This window comes from Heptranchias perlo, chromosome 12 (assembly GCF_035084215.1).
Source record: "Heptranchias perlo isolate sHepPer1 chromosome 12, sHepPer1.hap1, whole genome shotgun sequence".
Taxonomy (NCBI): Eukaryota; Metazoa; Chordata; class Chondrichthyes; order Hexanchiformes; family Hexanchidae; genus Heptranchias; species Heptranchias perlo.
In genome coordinates, this window is record NC_090336.1 from 46,213,455 (window position 1) to 46,233,432 (window position 19,978).

The 19,978-nt window shown below is 40.7% G+C and overlaps 1 protein-coding gene across 1 annotated transcript in view; it reads left to right on the forward strand.

Annotated features, from left to right (window-relative positions):
- LOC137327785 (low-density lipoprotein receptor-related protein 4-like) overlaps positions 1–19,978 on the forward strand; it is a 49,307-nt gene that overhangs the window by 24,844 nt on the left and 4,485 nt on the right. The window contains exons 3-5 of the mRNA XM_067993591.1: positions 4,014–4,127; positions 4,409–4,525; positions 13,470–13,598. Coding sequence (XP_067849692.1) covers positions 4,014–4,127; positions 4,409–4,525; positions 13,470–13,598 — 360 coding nt within the window. The remainder of the gene's footprint in view (positions 1–4,013; positions 4,128–4,408; positions 4,526–13,469; positions 13,599–19,978) is intronic.

A 19,978-nucleotide genomic window follows, 5' to 3' on the forward strand; every position in this document is an offset into this window, starting at 1 on the left:
GCGTTTTCAAACAAAGGTTCCGATGTCTGGACCTGTCTGAAAACACGCCCAAATGAATTTCTACCCTAAAGTCTTTTATAAAGAGCTGTATGAACAATAGTTTAATTTAGACAATTCAGTTCTTATTGTTAATTGTATCCATGTGATTTATATTAATTAGTGGTAATTGTATTCAGTGGTGCGTATCAACTGGGGACTCTTGTATCCATTTCTATAAGAGCTTATCTAGGGTATGGGTTGTGTTGATCTCTGTGAATAAAGGCTTGGAAGCAACTGAAGACCAGGCTGTAGTATTCTATCCTTCACCACTGGCTATCCAATTTATGATCGTTCACCTGACGAAGGAGGAAGCCTCCGAAAGCTTGTGAATTTAAAATAAAATTGCTGGACTATAACTTGGTGTTGTAAAATTGTTTACAATTATCCAATTTATAACACACATATAATCATTAATTCCGGTAAGTGTGTAAGTAGTGATCACTCTTTTGACAAACTTGTCAATTTCACATATTCAGAATCAAACATTGAAACAGCGCAGATCTCAATGGATTTTGCTCGATACAAAAGTGGAATTGTTAGTAAATGGCAAAAAACACAATTTACAGAAAAAAAACTGTAACTGTGCTATAGTGAAGCGGTGTCACATAGTAAAGATGCTTTATATTCTTTAATGATGAATCCATAAATAAAGTGTGGTCTACTGTATCAAAGGTAGTGGAGCATCACAGAGTGTTATAGTAAGTGCATATACACTGAGTTCTAATCCCCAGCAGCATTCTATAGTGTAAATAAGCCCAGCTCTCTTCTCCCAGTGGCATTATAGACCTGTGAACATGTCAGGATAATGGAACCAGTTTTAGCAATGCAAATACAGTCAGCTGGGTCCTGTGCAATTGATGTCTATGGGGCTTTGTATAAAAGAGGAACCCAGCACACCTAGGGAAAGACTGGCTTCCCAATCCGAAAATAAACACAGGACATGAAAGCTCTCGCTCTCCTGAAAATGAATCCAGTTCAGGAGTGAAGGTAAAAGCATCTAGTGAGCATCACAGTGCTGTACAACATATAACATGTAAAGAATTACAAAGAACGTACAGCGCAGAAACAGGCCATTCGGCCCAACAGGTCCATGCCGGTGTTTATGTTCCATGTTTGTACTTACCGTTGAAGAAAATACCTATTTCCTACATTTCTTTTTATTATATAATAGTCGATCTTCCATGGCTGTTGCAGCTGAGGAGTTAAGACCAAGTGTAGTCTTATGGTGAAGTGGGGTTAGAGACCAGGGGATAATTGGAGCAGGGCATATAGATGGAAATCAATCCCCATTTTGAAGTCATACATTCTGTCCTAAATTTTAGATTTCCATTATAAATTCCTAGGTCCATATTTATAATGGAAGCTGCCTTTATAAACTTGTACCCTCCCAACAGTGTTGACACTCCAATGGACAGAGGGTGTAATTACAGCATGATAAGTTTACGTAGGGAGTTTCACTTATAAATGTGGACATGGAATTTATAATGGAAAAGGTTGATAGGAGGTGTGCACAGATATAAGATATTTAATAGAATACTGGTCGATCTCCCGAGGTTTTGCAGTCTTCAGGTAAAGTGGGGTTAGAGGCAGAGGAATAATTGGACTAAGGCATGCAGATATAATTCAGACCCCTTTTTAACTCATATATTCTATCCTTCATTTTATATATTTCTATAAAAAATTCCTTTGTCCACATTTATAATGGAAACTACAGTACTTTGTAAACTTATGCTATAATTGCACCCTCCCACCAGTATTGACACTGCAACAGCACCGCTGGTGGGGGGGGTGTAATTACAGTGTGACAAATTTATATAGACAGTTTCCATTGTAAGTATGGCCATGCGAATTTATAATGGAAAAAGTTGCTAAGTGCACACAGATGTAAGATTTTTAATATTACTAGTGGACCCCCCCATGGTGATGCTCACGGTGAGTCAAAGGATTTGCTGTTTCAGAATAATTGGGTTATTTATACCATGTCACGGATAACTTCAGGGCCGCTGATTTACAGTGACTGAAGAATTCAAACTCTGTTTTTATTCAAGTCTGTTCTGCGATTTTTACTGTTGCTTTGGGGATTGAATTTCACAACTGTCCATTATTCAGTGAAAATTATAAATGAGAGAGTGGCCTTTATATTTTATAAATATAATTCATTTACTTGTGTATGTTTAAATTTTATCCCTTGGCATTTTCAAAGCTGAGAATACACAGCAGGATGATTTGCAAGATCCATCAGTTGGAGGTAGATAGCTGGTAATTAGCAATGCTGGGGAGTGGAAATGGGGTTTAGCTATACTTAGGGGCAGTCCTGCACTCTGGTAGCACTAGGAGATGGTACTGTGATCTAGCATCACTGGAGGGGGAACCTGAGGTTTGGTAGAACTGCGGAAGGTAGGGCTGAGGTTTGGCACAACTGGGGTTGAATGTGAAGTTTGGCTCATGGTGCATTCCTGGTGCCTGTCAGCAGTGAGGGGAGGGGCAGAACATCAGCTTGACAGCGCAGGCTGAGGTGGTATCTTGTGGTAGCATGGGTTTGTGACTTTCTAAGGGATCTCTGTAAATATAAAATTTGGTGTTGTGTATTGGTTTCTGGATGTGTATCTGTATCAGGGTGTGTCTCTCTCTGTCTTGATATCTCACAACACCAAGTTATAGTCCAACAAATTTATTTTTAATTCCACAAGCTTTCGGAGGCTTCCTCCTTCGTCAGGTGAAAGCCATACCGTTCACCTGACGAAGGAGGAAGCCTCCGAAAGCTTGTGGAATTAAAAATAAATTTGTTGGACTATAACTTGGTGTTGTAAAATTGTTTACAATTGTCAACCCCAGTCCATCACCGGCATCTCCACATCATTGATATCTCACAGCTATAAGAAAATGAAATCATCAACGAAACACAGGTGTCAACTAGAGCTTTCAAAATTCAACTCAATTGTTTTTTATTTGAAAACCAAAATAAATGAGGAAAAATACCTTCTCTCTCAGTCTCAGTTTCTGACGGCTGTTAACAATTAGAATGTTTACATCCTCTCTCCTTTGTAGAACATGAGAAAAAAAGCTAGAAGTGTACAAACAGTAAACTGTTATTTTTTTCTCTCTCACATATATACACATGCACAGCCTCTCTGCTTTAAAAAAATGCCCAATATAAATTTTAACTGAATAAAGATTTTTAATTTTGACCTCTAGCTGTTCTACTAATGATTTTGAAAAAGTTTAGAGCAAAAATTGCTAGAAGCTAAAGAAAAATATTTTGTTAGTACCGTTGCCTGAAAGGTATTGACGCACCCTGGGAATTTAGGTAAACTGATTGTGCTCAGACTGCACAATCCAAATTCAGCTCCAGACTCACAGATCTGGGCAGAAATATCAAGTCCAAACCCACCCTTTTCGGAGAGACTGAGGCCTTCAAGAAAAAAAAACTTTGATGAAGGAATTAAAAGAAACAAAAGACAATTCAATTGATAAAGTTAAATATGTCATTATGAAATGTGTATTTTTTTATTGCTTAAACTTTTATATTGCACTTCAGAAATTTCAATCACTGAGAACAAAAAAAGCGCATGAAAAAATATCAGAAAGCGTTTGAGTGATTTGTGGGAATCTGGTAATCAGGATGCGCAATCAGAATAATCAGTTTATAAAGGCAAAACCCATTATAAATGTGGATATAAGAATTTACAATTGGGAAAAGTTGACACAAAAGGAGTGATAAAAATGTGACAACAGAACATCAAATTGTGTAGACAGCAAGTGTGCACAGATGCAAAATCTTTAAGATACACATAGATTTGATGATTCAACACAGCAAGAGAAGAATGACAAAATATCAGACAAGGCTGAAGTGTCAAATGTGTGAAAGAAATGTAATAACTTCAAATGAAATGGTTAATTCTGTGTCACTGCAAACAAAATTATCACCAGTTGCAATCATAACCACTTAATCCTGCTTTTGTTTTGCATTTCAGCACCTCGCGAATGCGAAGAAGACGAGTTTCACTGCCAGAATGGTTATTGTATCCGGAGTCTGTGGCATTGTGATGGTGACAATGACTGTGGAGACAATAGTGATGAACAGTGTGGTGAGTGCTACTTCAGAGTAAGAAAGGTAACCTGTGGTCTACCAATTTTTGAGAAGAAGAATGACAAGCTTCCCATGCAGGAGGCATCACTTTAAATCACTAGCAGATCTTTGTAGAGCCTTTTGTCTATTTAAATAAGTAACTGCAACTTATTGTTCCAGTCTTTTTGTCTGGTTTTGTGTGGACCACAAATTTTGTTCAATAAGTGTTGGTCAGCATTGTTTTACCTGAAGCGGTGCATTTTTATTTGCTGTGTTTTGTTTTCCTGTTTTGTATTGCAGACATGAGAAAATGTTCTGACAAAGAGTTTCGCTGCAATGATGGCAGTTGTATTGCAGAGCACTGGTATTGTGATGGAGATACAGATTGCAAAGATGGTTCTGATGAAGAAGGCTGTCGTAAGTATTATTTGGGATTAAAGAGTGATTGCCAGTAACAGTAGTGAATATTTTTTAAACCACTATATCACTGTGTTGATTAGTTAGTGTTAGTTGCATTATAATGCTGCCCAATTACCAGACTTAAAAGAAATGGCAAAAAGTCATACCACCACAGCATGTATTAAGGTGCTTTCAAAGGCCCAGTGTTTCAGCTGAAGATGAAAATAGCTGTGGAATCTTTATTTCTTTCCTTCATATTTCACATGGGATTGTCCATAATTTTCTTAAATGTTTTTAAGTAAGTAAACAATACATGGGCAAGAAATTTGACAGTGGCACATTCTCTCCCCACAGAAAATAAAGTTGGCTTCATGTAATTCCTTAATACCCTCTTTGGGAATTGAGAATACAAGAAACCAGATTACATCTGAGATGTGGGTGGTAGAGCAGTCAGGAATTTTTATTGTAAGGACTTCCTGTACTAGGGCATAACCAATGAATGTGTGAAGGAAGCAATCTTAAAACAATGCAATTTCTAGAAAGAGATCATGCAGCAAGAAATTCTTTTTCACACTTCACATTGTATTTAATGAAAAAGAATGCATATGCTTTAGCCTTTAAAAACAGTGTGGTCTTTGTACAATTTCTGGCACTGGTAATTCAGATACAGACACTCAACGTGAAAAGTAATTCTCTTTTCAGCTCATTCACTGTTTCAGTTCATGTTAAATTCTCCCTTCACAATGGCAAGTAGAAACACACTCAATTAAATCATTCTGTTCCCTGATACCTCCCTCTGTTGATGTCTACCTTTACATTACATTACATCAAGAATAATACAACTGTTCTCTTTTGGCAAAATGACATTTAGACAAAAAAAAATCAAAAAAATGCAGAACTTCTGCTGCACGCAGAGGAGAAACAAACTGTATCAGATGCTTGTAACCGTCTATCAGGGTTCAGGCTAATGAGGACTTCAAAGGAGCAGAAAACTAAGCCCATCGGCTCTTTAGCTTTCAGCTAAATGAAGCGCTGCTTTGATCTTAAGAGATAAAGGCACTCTTCTACAGATAATGAGCAGAGTCATGTAACTATTGAGAATGATACCCTCATTGGATTGATTTAAACCTAGTGTATTTATAATATCCAGCAGAAAATCTGATTTGTCTTGACTGAATCTGTAACTATGAAACCACAACTCTGGAGAAAGCTTATTGTAGATAGTATGCACAATTAAACTAAATTGATTTGAATTAGATGTGAATCCAAACCATTCATTGTACTTTCAGCACAAATTACAGTTCCTGGCAGTTAACAGATGAAGTATAGCCATTATGATTGTATAGATTTTACGTAATCTGCCATATGCCCACTGGACCCAATCCTGAGGATCTCATGAACCTGTTTTACACTTTGCTTAATGCATCTGATAATCTGTCTTCTTGGCCATTTAGAACGCATTACTTAATCTTAGTAGGAGTGGTTAAGTAATTTTTGGCATTGTAGGGTTGATCCTATTAGGGGGCTTTTATTGAATTCTAAACTATTATACAATAAGCAATCCATTGTATAGCCAAAACTGACCTATGAATTTTTTAATTCACCCATAGCCATTGGAACACTGGACATCAGGGACACAAATGCACATGTACACATATCCTGTGTACCCAACATTGCTAGGGGCATAAGTGAGAAAAATATCTGGTACAACTTATTTCCTTCTTACATTGTGTTCAATCCTGGGCACCACACTTTAGGAAGGATGTCAAGGCCCTAGAGAGGGTGCAGAAGAAATTTACTAGAATGCTACCAGGAACTTCAGTCATGTGGAGAGACTGGAGAAGCTGGGGTTGTTCTCCTTAGAGCAGAGAAGGTTAAGAGGAGATTTAATAGAGGTGTTCAAAATCATGAATGGTTTTCATAGGGTAAATAAGGTTGCCCGTCGTAGAAGGGTCAGTAACCAGAGGAGACACATTTAAGGTGATTGGCAAAAGAACCAGAGATGAGGGGAAAAAAAATTTATGCAGCGAGTTATTGTAATCTGGAATGCACTATCTGAAAGGGTGGTGGAAGCAGATTCAGTAATAACTTTCAAAAGTGAATTGGATAAATACTTGAAGTAGAAAAATTTATAGGGCTATGGGGAAAAAGCAGGGGAGTGGGACTAATTGGATAGCTCTAACAAAGAGCCGGCACAGGCACGATGGGCCGAATGGCCTCCTTCTGTGCTGTATCATTCTATGATTACATGGTTTTGGAATTTCCTTCCTAAACCTCTCCAGCTCTCCACCTCTCCTCTTTAAAACCCTCTTTAAAACTTACCTCTTTGACTAAGCATTTAGTCACCTATCCTAATGCTCTTTGGGTGTCTGCCTGCCCTAGGCCAGTGGAAATCTGGCCACCCATGGTTGGATTGCCCAGGCTCTCCTCCCCCCTTCCCTAGTATTGCTGCTATTGGTCCTATTCTTCTTCAGTCAACTTGCCAGGCTTGGATCCCACTGGAAAGGCCCATACGCATCTTGGTGGAGGCTTTCTCGATGCACTGGCTACCATTACTACTGCAGGCTTCCATTTACCCTCAGGATCGGAAACTCCAAACTGAGGGAGTCCCCACCCCTGGCTCCACTCCCTGGCCCATGAAGTTCTGAAGTTCTGCTTCTTGGAATGGAACCAGTTGACTCCCAGAAATAGAAGAGACCCAACATAACCAGATCTCACTTATTTTCTTGGGGGTTTTACTGGTCTCCTGCTGAAGTTATGCCGGGAGACTGGTAGAACCCTTGTGGAATTTTGGGACTATAAAGTCCAACCATGAGCTGGCTCTCTTGAGCACAGCCAGTAGCTCACCATTCAGTGGAACAGTTGCAGCAGAAGCAATATATTTAAGAGGAACAGTTTACCAACAGACAAAATATCCTCAAGGGAAGCAACATCACAGTTCTGTGTAGCCTGTTGGTTCTACAAAAAGGTCAAATAAAGAATGGCTTCTGCTAGTTCTGTAAAAATGACAATCAAGGAGTCACTCAGTTAATGTGATATAAGGGAATCCTACCTTTCATATATTCCTGACTGTGCCGAGAGCGTGTATCCCTTTGATCAACCAGATTTAGGGCAAATTGAAGATCATCAGTGACAGAATCTGCACCTGTTACTTACTAAATCTGATACAACCTGGGACAAGATCTAGTCAAACCTCACATTGGCACACTGACAATAGTACTTAGTGATAGAACAGGGGCTTGATTAACAGCCAATGAAGTAACTTGCCAAAGTGTTCTTTGTTTCAGTTTGGCACAGTTGTCCTTGCGTATTTTTATGCATAGGGAGGAGAAAATGCAGACACAGTCATGTATTTACCTGATGCAATGAGGTTCAGCAGGTTTTGTAACTGGTGGGGGAGGAACAAATGCCAACAGTGCGTGATAGTCGTGGTTTGGTATACAGCTGTTGGTGTTCAGTGATGTGTAGTGACTTGGGTGTGGGTCCCCAACCCAACCCAAACTACGCTTGGGGCGGTCATGAATTTTTATATATAGGCTATGCACTTAATGCAGTTTGAGTGAGGATGGTAGTCTTTGCTGTTAAAACCTGTGATAAGTGTTGTTGAATTATTTGGTTCAGGCTCCCTTGGAACGACATTTAATTTGCTGGTTTTGTTTAGATTACATTGCTAGAACTAAGAAGCTGGTATAAGTAAAAGTGACCATGAAGCTGTTGGATTGTCACAATAACCTAACTAGTTCACTAATATCCTTTAGGGAAGGAAAACTGCTGTCCTTACCCAATCTGGCCTGCAGTCCCACACCAAACGTCAAGTTGCATCAATCATTCATGTTTCAGGGGACAGACCTCCTGTGTTTTAATCCAGGTTTACTGCCCTATATAGGTGTCAGCCTTGGTTCACTGCTAGCACTATCAGCTCATGGATTCAAGTCCCACTCCAGAGACTTGAGCACATAATCCAAGATTAATCCAGTGGCTGGAGTCATACCTTGCACAAAGGAAGATGGTAGTGGTTGTTGGAGGCCAATCATCTCAGCCCCAGGGCATTGCTGCAGGAGTTCCTCAGGGCAGTATCCTAGGCCCAACCATCTTCAGCTGCTTCATCAATGACATAAGGTCAGAAATGGGGATGTTCGCTTATGATTGCATAGTGTTCAGTTCCATTCGCAACCCCTCAGATAATGAAGCAGTCCGAGCCTGCATGCAGCAAGACCTGGACAACATCCAGGCTTGGGCTGATAAGTGGCAAGTAACATTCGCGCCAGACAAATGCCAGGCAATGACCATCTCCAACAAGAGAGAGCCTAACCACCTCCCCATGACATTCAACGGCATTACCATCACCGAATCCCCCACCATCAACATCCTGGCGGTCACCATTGACCGGAAACTTAATTGGACCAGCCATATAAATACTGTGGCTACAAGAGCAGGTCAGAGGCTGGGTATTCTGTGGCAAGTGACTCACCTCCTGACTTCCCAAAGCCTTTCCACCATCTACAAGGCACAAGTCAGGAGTGTGATGGAATACTCTCCACTTGCCTGGAGGAGTGCAGCTCCAACAACACTCAAGAAGCTCGACACCATCCAAGACAAAGCAGCCCGCTTGATTGGCACCCCATCCACCACCCTAAACATTCACTCCCTTCACCACCGGCGCACAGTGGCTGCAGTGTGTACCATCCACAGGATGCACTGCAGCAACTCGCCAAGGTTTATTCGACAGCACCTCCCAAACCCGCGACCTCTACCACCAAGGACAAGGGCATCAGGTACATGGGAACAACACCACCTGCACGTTCCCCTCCAAGTCACACACCATCCCGACTTGAAAATATATCGCTGTTCCTTCATCGTCACTGGGTCAAAATCCTGGAACTCCCTTCCTAACAGCACTGTGGGAGAACCTTCACCACACGGACTGCAGCGGTTCAAGAAGGCGGCTCACCACCACCTTCTCAAGGGCAATTAGGGATGGCAATAATGCCGGCCTCGCCAGCGACGCCCACATCCCATGAATGAATTTAAAAAAAGATTATCTGGTCATTATCTCATTGCTATATGTGGGACCTTGCTGTGCGTGAATTGATTGCTGTGTTTCCCCACATTACAACAGTGACTGCCCTCAAAAGTATTTAATTGGCTGTAAAGCTCTTTGGAACATCCTGAGGTTGTGAAAGGAGCTACATAAATGCAAGTTCTCTCTTCTATTATTGTCGATGCACTGAGTCACTGATTTTCTTCGGTTATTATTGACCGAGTCACATCTCCAGGAAGAAGCACTTGCAGTCAATTACCTATCAAAAATTGTCTAGATGAAGTGGTCTTACACTGGGAAAGGTGAGCATTGGCTGCAGTATAAAAGCAGGTGGTACAAAGCTCAGCCACAAAATGCAAAAACAAATCCTGATAGCCCCCTACTCTATCGTTCATATTTTAATGATTAACAAGAACTAATGATCCAATTAGCTATTTTTGATCATTAAGAATCACACCGACAGTAGCAGGTCAATGAGCAGCTCCTTGTATGCGTTTGAGTGTTGTATGAGCAAGCAAGGAAAATTAGCTTCCACTTGCTTTATTATGGAAATAGAGCCACACCAGACTAAAGGATGCAGTATTGACTCTTTGTAACAGTGATGTGATTGTCACTTTTCCCTTATCCTCTTCTCCCCTTTATTTTTCTTTTTGCTTTCCCTATATTTTTTCTATTTTACAATTTTCTTCCTTTTTATTTCTTCTACCTACATGGCCCACCTAGCTGTGAGTCTGAATGCTAAGTTGGTTTTCCTTTTTTTTCATGAGAGTGAGAAAAAGCAAGAGAATAGCACGTCGGGGAGGGAGTGGACTATCTGAATATTCGCAGGTGAAATCCCTCTAGAAGCTCTACAGTTTCGATGGAGGGCCTTTGCTGCCATTTTGAATGTGAGATAATCCGCCCATCAAAGTATTCTCTTCTTTTCTGTCAATCTACAGCCAGAGAAAGCAAAATAAATGGTGAAACTGGGATTTGATGACATAGTGTCGAGTATCATCCTCAATCAAGAGGGTGAGAGACTGTGATCTTACACTTGAAATTTAAGCTGAAAATGGGAGAGTTGATCGGTCTGATTCATGCTTTTCTGCAGTAATATGGTCCTTAAAAATGTAGCTTGCTGCAGCATTGGGTTATTTTGCTTGACCTGACATACAGACAACATTTTTGGCACAACTTTTGGCCACTGCGTTGGATAGGATAATGTAAAGGAACACCGTGCCTTTAAGATGAACTAATTGCTGGAACTGGTTCAGCTTCTGTGCACAGCTTTCACCGATAGCTAAACAAACATCAGTAGAATAGTCGACACCAGACAAACAATAAGTTCAAAGACCTCATATCAAAGGGGAAAACACCAAATATTCTCTTTTATAGCATGCAGGTGGTATGCATAAGGACTGAGATCTTGGAAATGTGCAGGTCGATAAATGTTTTCATTAGAACTGCATTTTATGCATTCCTTTTGATACAAAGCAGCTGTCAATTGTGGCTGTGTTTGAAATGGTTCATAGGGGAACATTTTTTTTAAACTTCAAAGAATTCAAGTTACACTGGTTCTCACTTTCAGACATCTGTCAAACCTGCTTACAGCCGGTATCCGCAAGGAAGAGCAGCAGGAACTCCTGTCTGTGACAGTATATGCAATGCTCAATTCAGACCTTAACTCGAATGACTTGTTCTGAAATGAATCTATTCATTTCTGTCTTGGAAATGTGAGGATTCTGTGCGGTGCAGATTACAACACTATTTCCTTTGTGGCCCAACAAGATTAAAGCTACTGTTTGAGAATTTGTCAGGCTATTCACATGCTATTGGTAAATTTTATCTGTTGAGGTTTTATTGATGTTTAATTTAATACAATCCTGGGGCAGGGGTGGGTTATTTGTGAGTAACTTGGCAAATGTCATTAAATAATTTGGCAAACATCACCAGCTGTTAGTAAATCCTGTAATTGTCTTCAGCAGGCTCGACAGAAACCAACACCCAGAAATCATTCAAACCTGTGATAAACGATAACAGCATATTTCTTAAGACTCTGATAATTGTTAACTGCAGTGAAATTAAATCTGTAAAAATTGTGTGGGAGAAATATTAATACTGCTTACAAGAAGTTATTGACCAGTTTGTAACTAGTGAACAAATGAAACTAATGAACAAATACAAGAAAAATCATTATCTTATTTATGATTTTTTTTCAGTATATGTCATATCTTGGGATGTCAACTAACTCTGGAATTACTTGATATCTGGCACTTACACAAAACCATAAAATCTAGTAGCTACTATCTGCCACAAACTCTTGACAGTGACTTAATTGACTTGTTCCCATGTAAATGTGGTCATCCATTTTCAAGTTACAACTTCTATATTGCTATTCAATCAGCTTGTTTTCATAATTTGACACCTGGATAGTAAGTAAAACACTCACAAGCACCTTCTATGAACTAGTAGATTAATAATTAAAGCACCAAAATTCTTTGGCGGTCAATGTGGAAATAAATGATTTCTTCTAGATAGGTAAGATAGGTAACTTGGCATAATTAAAAACCATGGCCAATCACTTAGAAGTAAATTTTCGGAAAATATTTTGGCACTAATGGAAGAAGTGAAATAATTCAACAAGTTCATTAATGCATATAGGTAGTGCAGGGAAAAGATGGAACATCTTAGTCTCTGTATTTTAAAAACGCATCAATATTAGATTGGTGTGGAAGGTGGAAATATCACACTGGTGCAATAATGGGTCTCCTGAGATTGGGATTAAGATTTATTAGTGGAGTAAAGTAGAGTTGTTTTTTTCTCTGTTTCTAACCTGTACTGATGATAAATGTTAGAAAGGGAAAAGTGCTTCATTTCCCACCACTATTTTGTCCACCTTGATGAATATAAGACTTCAGTGGAAAAAAATAATCAACATTTCATTAGCTTGAGCAATTGAGTGCTCTGTTAATGTGAAGGATCTTTATAATGTAGAGATGGCTCCACATTGGATGCACATTAAGCATTGTTTTACACTGCAGTCAGTATTAAAAGGCTTGATTACACTTTGTGCCCTGTTACATAGCCATTGACTTAATTATTTGCAATAGCTTTTGTGAATGCATTTCCGCAGTCTTGCATTATGGTGTCCAATAAGACAGGAAGTTAGGAGTATTCAGCCCTACAATGCCGTAAGGCCGCTAAACTGATGAGTCCAAACATTTCCTGAAAACCTGTCTGGCTCCGAGGCAGCTGTATCTGTTTTGAGTTAAAGTGTTAAGGTGACTGGCAGTGCGTTGAAATGTCACTGAAACTACCATCTCATGAACTGATAGGTGTTAATGTAAGAAAACAATGACTGTACAATGTAAGGAATACCAGTTTTCAGTTCTCACTACAGCAATTTAATACCAAAAGAAAATAACCAATGGCTACTCTACCTGTGCCAATTAGCTGCTGAGTTTAAAACATGTCATGTCACCAAGAAGAACAACTGGTTCATAGCTGGTATGGTTAAAATAATTTAATCACTGTTATCACTCGCTGATTCTCGCCCGGGTTGAAATCTAATTGCGTTTATTTTTGTCAAATTCACCTATTCTCAAATCCTCCTTTAAGAACTTAAGCCAAAAAGATTACTGGTTAACCCTTCGAGAACCAGCGCATAAGGAACATTGTCAAAATGAAACACATAGCCAATGTAGTCATACAATATTAAAGGTGATCTATCTAGAAGCCTGACTGAGCACTATTTGCTTTTGTCAAGGCAGCTCTGAGGATGGGAAATCAAACCGAATGGAGAGGCTGGTTGCTGCAGCTGTAATAAAGTTCTAAAATGATCTGAATAAAGGGACGAGGTAGTTAGACAGACGGATGCAGTAATTTCCTAGATATCATTGCACCTAATTAAGACTGCCTTTAATCTTTTTTACAATTTTTTAGCTGCCGATGTTCCTGTTACCAACTGCAGTGTGGAGGAGTTTCAATGTGCTTATGGGCGCTGTATTCTTGACATATACCACTGTGATGGTGATGATGATTGTGGAGACTGGTCTGACGAATCAGACTGTGGTAAGTGACTGATATTATTATTTCTAAATTAAAATTGTCACAAGATTAAAAACAGTAGGAAATACAACAGTATTTAGTCACGGCCTGATGACCTACAACTTCAGGATATGTGTGACTCCATATTTGCACAATGTCCTACATGAAGAGTTTGCTGGGAGGCGGTAAAGAGTGGAGTGCTATTTTTGGTTGGATCCCACCTGGTAGGCATCTTGCTGTACACTTTCCAAGTGTAGATTGTGAAATATTTGTAGACTAATTCAGGTCTATAAAATGAAACGTAACGTTTTATGGCTGTCCATTTGGTGCACTTACACATCACTTCCAAAGTGGAAATAGCATGCTCGCATAACCCTTCTAAAACTCACTAAATCGTGCTGGAAGTTTAAATTCTCACATGCTTAGATGCCTTGAGTGTTTGACACATCATTGCCCATTTAGTTTCCCTTTGTGGCACTTCATTCCCACATTTTGTCCACAAACACCACATTTCTCACATACAGCAATTTGCTTTCTCATATTTGCTGGGTTAAAGGTTGGATAAATGTGCTGCGAGCTGTAATGTCAGGCAGAAATGAAGCATGACTTTGTGAAGTATCTGGACACTGACTTTAAATTCTTTAATGTTTCTGACTTTTAATGTTTCAGACTGTAAATAAAACTACACTCCACCCACTAAGCATTATTACACAATGAAAATTATTTTTCCTTGTGAAATCAATGTTTAGATTTTCTAAACAGCTTCAAAACACTTTGTTACAACAATTAATTCTTTCTATTCTAAACTGAAATTCCTGTCAAAACTATTTAATGCCATCCACAAAGATCAAGGAAGAAGTTTAGAAGGTGTGGACTGCCTGTCAGCTAGGCCATTGGATACCAGACCCAACAAATATTTATGACCAAGCTACCTGTGGAGGACAAATTTGTCTGGCTGGCCGTGTTGTTTGGGGAAGAGAAGCAAACGGCCAGGGGTGGAGAGAGCACCGTTGGATTGTGACTGCTGGTGGGTCGATGAGAGGACCGTTTTGACAGCGACTGGGGTGATGTTCTGGGTTTCGATTGTCTTAACCCCCTGATCAAGGAGAATGTCATAAATACAGGACTGAAGGGACATAACTTTGGGGGACAAAAGGAGAGGAACTTACAACATTAAAAAGAAAGATATCTAGAATGCTACATGTGCTCTGCATGTTTTAAAAGTTGATTCACACTATTTCAGGCAGGGACAATCTGAATTGATTGTTACAGCATGAAATACAGTGCAGGGATCCACACTTGATGGGAGTGCATGTTGGAGAATCGGGGTTACAGTGTTGTAGCTCCACCTCTGTCTTGCACTCCCTTTATGCATAGCTTCTCGATCACAGAATAAGCCCCTTTACCAGGTTGATAAATAATGATTGCCAGCGGTTTTCAAACGTTGAGAATGTCCCTTTAAGCACAGTGGCTGTGGGTCGCAGACTCTTGTTTTCCATCTCGGTGGCGAAGATGTGCTGGATGAGAACATATCCAGATAATGGAATTATTTGGAATTGGGCAACAAAATCTGGTGACTGCCTATGGGACCTATTATATCCAACAGGATTAGACTGATTATCCTGTGTGTCTTGGATACACTTCGAGATGTAAAATGAGATTGTAAGATACCATTTGAATATTCATTTGAACATCAAATGGATTGAAATCTCAGTTTCTGCAAGAGCAACTTATTTGTGGGGACAATTTCCCTAAAAATAACAGCTGTTAGTTAAATGATCCAGTTTGCATTTGGATGAAAGATGTTGTAAGACGTGAACATATAATCTTATTCCACTTGGCTTGATTTATATTTTACTAAAGGCAGTCTTTTACTTTTTCCTGTACTGTAGGTTCCAGCGGGCTGAACATTTAGTGGCTGTTTAAAATTGAAGTGTTGAGCCGAGTAGTTCTGTTAGAGTGATTTCAGTGAGAGACTGTGATTAGTAATATAATCCTGCAGTGGCGTCTTTTAAGATGTGTCTATTACAGTAACAAGAAGGATCCAAGTAATTTGAAACTCTTGCCCAGACTGTTTGAGATAACTATGAAATAATAAAACCTAACTTTAACTGGTGGGCTGGATATGCTCTACAAACTGAAGTGATGCTTTTTCCCCAGTGTGAAAAACATTGTTAATACATAGGTGCTATAAATAGGCTCCAGATTTCATTATATGTTCCCATCTAGTATATCCAACACATGTTCCTTGCAACCTTTGAGAACCTCAATCTTTTGTCACCTGTAGAATGCACTGTAATATAGAATGCACTGTAATATAGTTAGTGCAAAACATTCCACATTCCCCATCCCCCTCATGTTTTCTGTAGGATGCAGATTCAAATGGCAGAACATGCAGGTATTTTCTTCGTTGTTGCTTTTTGGACAATCCATGCAGCTGTGGCATCACACATTTCCACATCTCGTCACAGACGAATCAAACCTCACACATTGGCCATATCTCGCACACCTGTCTCATTGCACACCAGCCATACTGCACAGCTCACACCGTTCAATTTGTACCACGGTTGCTGTTCATTGTCAGCATCTCCTCAACTGTGCAATTATCTTCCCATGGAACCACCCACATTACCTATTACTGTCTATTTAATCAATCCATCCATCTATTACACAAATAAAAATAGAAAATACTGAACATATTCAGCTGGTCAGGCAGCATCTGTGGAAAGAGAAACAGAGTTAACGTTTCAGGTCGTGACCTTTTGTCAGAGCTGGAAGAAGTTAGATATTTAACAGTTTATAAGCAAGTACAGAGCCAGTAACTCTCCTAATGAAGCACAGTGCTATTTTTAAAAGTAAAACTGTCCCTTCCTGTCATATGAGGAAAGTACATATTTTGTTGCCTGTAAAATTCCCTCTCCGTGTCACATGTTGCACATCCGCACCACAAATAATACGCCATAATGATATTTGGCAGCAGTAACTGAACATTTCTCAGCAGAAACTTAACATATGGGCACAAACAAGAAAGCCCTAACGCCAATTGTATAGTTTTTGAAAAGTCATCAACTATATATATGTTACAAGAAACGGAGAATATTGGGTATATGTTGTGAGTGACGACACAGTCTTAAGAGTTTTGATTTTTTTTAATCTGCTTAATCTTTATTCTCAAGACACACAACTTGATCTGACTCCCTCGATTGCGTTTCAGCCTTTCAGCCGATTCCCAATCATCTCTATATCCTCTATATAAATAGAAGCATATTCCACATCTAGTGATTTCATTCAATTTTATTCTCCAGCTGGGGATCATTTTGAAGATTAGTGATGGAAAACATCTTTTTTTCTTAGATACTAAAAGTATTTCTGTGCTCAAAGGCTTAATTATTTATAACTATAATTAAACAGGGATAACATTCATAAAAGAGGAATGTGACGAGGAGAAAAACAGGCAATGTGGTGGAGTCACATTTCACTATGCAAAGGTACCACCCCAAATATTTTGGCTAACACTGCAGACCATCATTACTTGGGTTATCAACAATCCTGCCCTCTGTAGTTTGCAAAATAGACAAATATCAGAAGAATTCAGATGGTGGCAAATCACATTTGTATTTGTTCCAAAAAGGTCACATCAAAGATAGTCTCTAAAGGATTTTTTTCAAAAGAGTCCAGGTATCTTTCTGTGGTCCTCAGGAATCCATTGCGCTGGCCAGGGGAAATGACTCGCCATTTTCAGTAATGTCTACCCATGGTTTATGTTGTGCCTTCAAACACAGGCATTCTTCTTTGATGGATATAATGCTGGACAGAAACATCCAGAAATAGATTTGGAGACTGATGAAGTGCTATGGGTACTTTAAGTAAACAATTTGAGTGCAGTAATGAAAAAGTCTTTCCAACAACAACAATTGGCATTTGCATAGCGCCTTTAATGTAATAAAATGTCTCAAGCTCTTTATACTGGAGAGTACGGAATGAGTGGTTTTAGAAGAATTTAAGAAAAATGGCCCATGTAGAGTCATAAAAATAGCTTTTGAGGAGGCTTTTAAAGGCGGAGAAGGAAATAGCATTATAGAGAAGTTTATGAAAAGTGTTCCAGAGAGTACAACCAAGATTGTCATCGAGTGAAGAGAGTGGAGATGGGGAAGTGCTGGAGAGGCTGGATTGAGATGATTGTAGGGCATTTACTGGGGCATAGGGCTAGAGGAGGCTCCAGAGATAAAGTGGGGCAGTGTCATGGAAGGATTTGTAAATGAGAACAAGGACTTTGAATTTGGTGCAGTATGGGACACTGAGGCGGTAGAGATTGGTGAGGACAGGGGTGGTTTATGAGCCGGACTTAGTGCGAGACAGGAGATGGGTGACAGGTTTTTGGACAAGTTGGAGTTTGTGTAGCATGGAGTTTGAGAGTCTGACAAAGGGGTGTTGGAGAAGTTGAGTCTTTGAGGTAACAAAAGTATGGATAAGGGTTTCAGTGGTAGTGTGGTAAGATAGGGATGGACAAGGGCATTGGTGTAGAGACAGGAGAAGGTGGTCTTATTGATGGATAGGATAGGGGATTAGAGGCTTTGCTCAGGACTGAACAGGAGACAAAAGTTGAAAGCCTACTATGCAGCACAGAGGTTTTGACTCGATTGTGCAGCACATAGCTTGGGAGGGGGTGCAGTCAGGGGCAGGGGTATGGTGGTTTTGGAGGGAACTGGATAAGGTGAATTCAGTTTTCCCAATATTCAATTGGAGAAACTTCTGCCTTATTCACAGCTAGATTTCATATAGGCAGTCTGACAGAACAGAGGTGATGAAGGAGATTAAACTGGGTTTTGTCCACTTACATATGAAAGCTGACTCTATACTGTAGACAATGTCTCCGAGGGGCAGTACGTAAATGAGGTTAAGGATGGAACCTTGGGGTACTACAGACGTGACCATGCCGGAGTGGGAAGAGAAGCCATTTCGGGAGATGTCCCAATGTAGTCAGTGGAAGTAGAACCAAGTGCAGGCAATCAGCCAGAGTGTGGAGGAGGATGTTCAGTATGTTGAATTTCATGGTGGAAAAGGAGGATTGGGAGGGATAACCCACCATGATTGAAGTCATACAGGATGTCATTGGTGACTTTGACCAGGGCGGCCTTGGTGCTGTGGCAATTAAATTAGTTCACATAGAACAATAAGATACATTCTTGCTCTATTTAGAAGGCAGGTTCACGTGCACCTTAAAGGATGCCATGGCACTATTTCGAAGAGCAGGAAATTGGTCAACCCATTGTTCTCAACCAACAACACCAAAAACAGGTTAACTGGTCAATTGTGGGATTTTGCTGTGTGCAAAATGGCTGCTACATTTCACTTAGATACCAAGGGCTCGATTTTACGAGGCCTGCGGGTTTCCGGCGGGTTGGGTTTCGGGAGCGTGGTCAACACGCTCGGTGAAATTAGTGGGTTGCCCGCGCAATCGTAGCAGGCAACACACTAATAGGAATCAATTACCTGATCCTCCGGGGTCCGCGCCGCTGGCCTGCGCGTCGGGCGGGCTGCGCATGCGCAGTACGATCTGTCAGCTGGAGGCTCTCTAGTTAAAGGGGCAGTCCTCCACTGACAGATGCTGCAACCAATGGAACAAATTGCAGCATGGAGCAGCCCAGGGGGAAGGCTGCTCCCAGTTTAATGATGCCTCACCCCAGGTATCATCAGATGGGGTGAGGAGGAGGGGGAGGACACAGATCATCCCCCCGGCGGGCGGGAGGAAGCGGCTTGCCTCTGCCACCAGGAAGGCCTGGCTCGAGGTGGCAGAGGGGGTCACCTGCGCCACCAACATATGGCCCACCTGCGTACAGTGCAGGAGGCGCTGCAATGACCGCAGTAGGTCAGCCACAGTGAGAACACAAAGTCTTTCCCCTACACTCCGTCTGCCACAACACTGCCCCCACCCCACATCTCCTTCGGCACCGCCAACACTACTCTGTCACATCACCCTTCATACCCACTCAAACCCCATCCTCATCTTACCTCCACCTACTCACCTCGCCAGTACTCATCCTGCCACTAACACGCAACCCAATCCTCATACAATCTCATGGCTCCATCCCATACTCACCCTCTCGTGCATCTCCTTCACGGCCAGCCTCACTCAACCTGCCACCACCTGTGCTGCAGCCACAGGGCATGCATCACATATGTGCAGTAGGCAGCGTAAGGCAAACGTGTTGTGAGCATGAAGGGGGTGCACAAGGGTGTCTGAGGGTTTGTCATGGGTGTTACCTATATTGAATTTCAGAGCAACAAACAGCACACATTATATTGGCACCACCACTGCCATGTCTCCGCGAATCCTGTCCGTTGTGTCCAATAATGTCCGCTCCTGGGTATCACTATGAGGACCCACCACTGATGCCACCCAT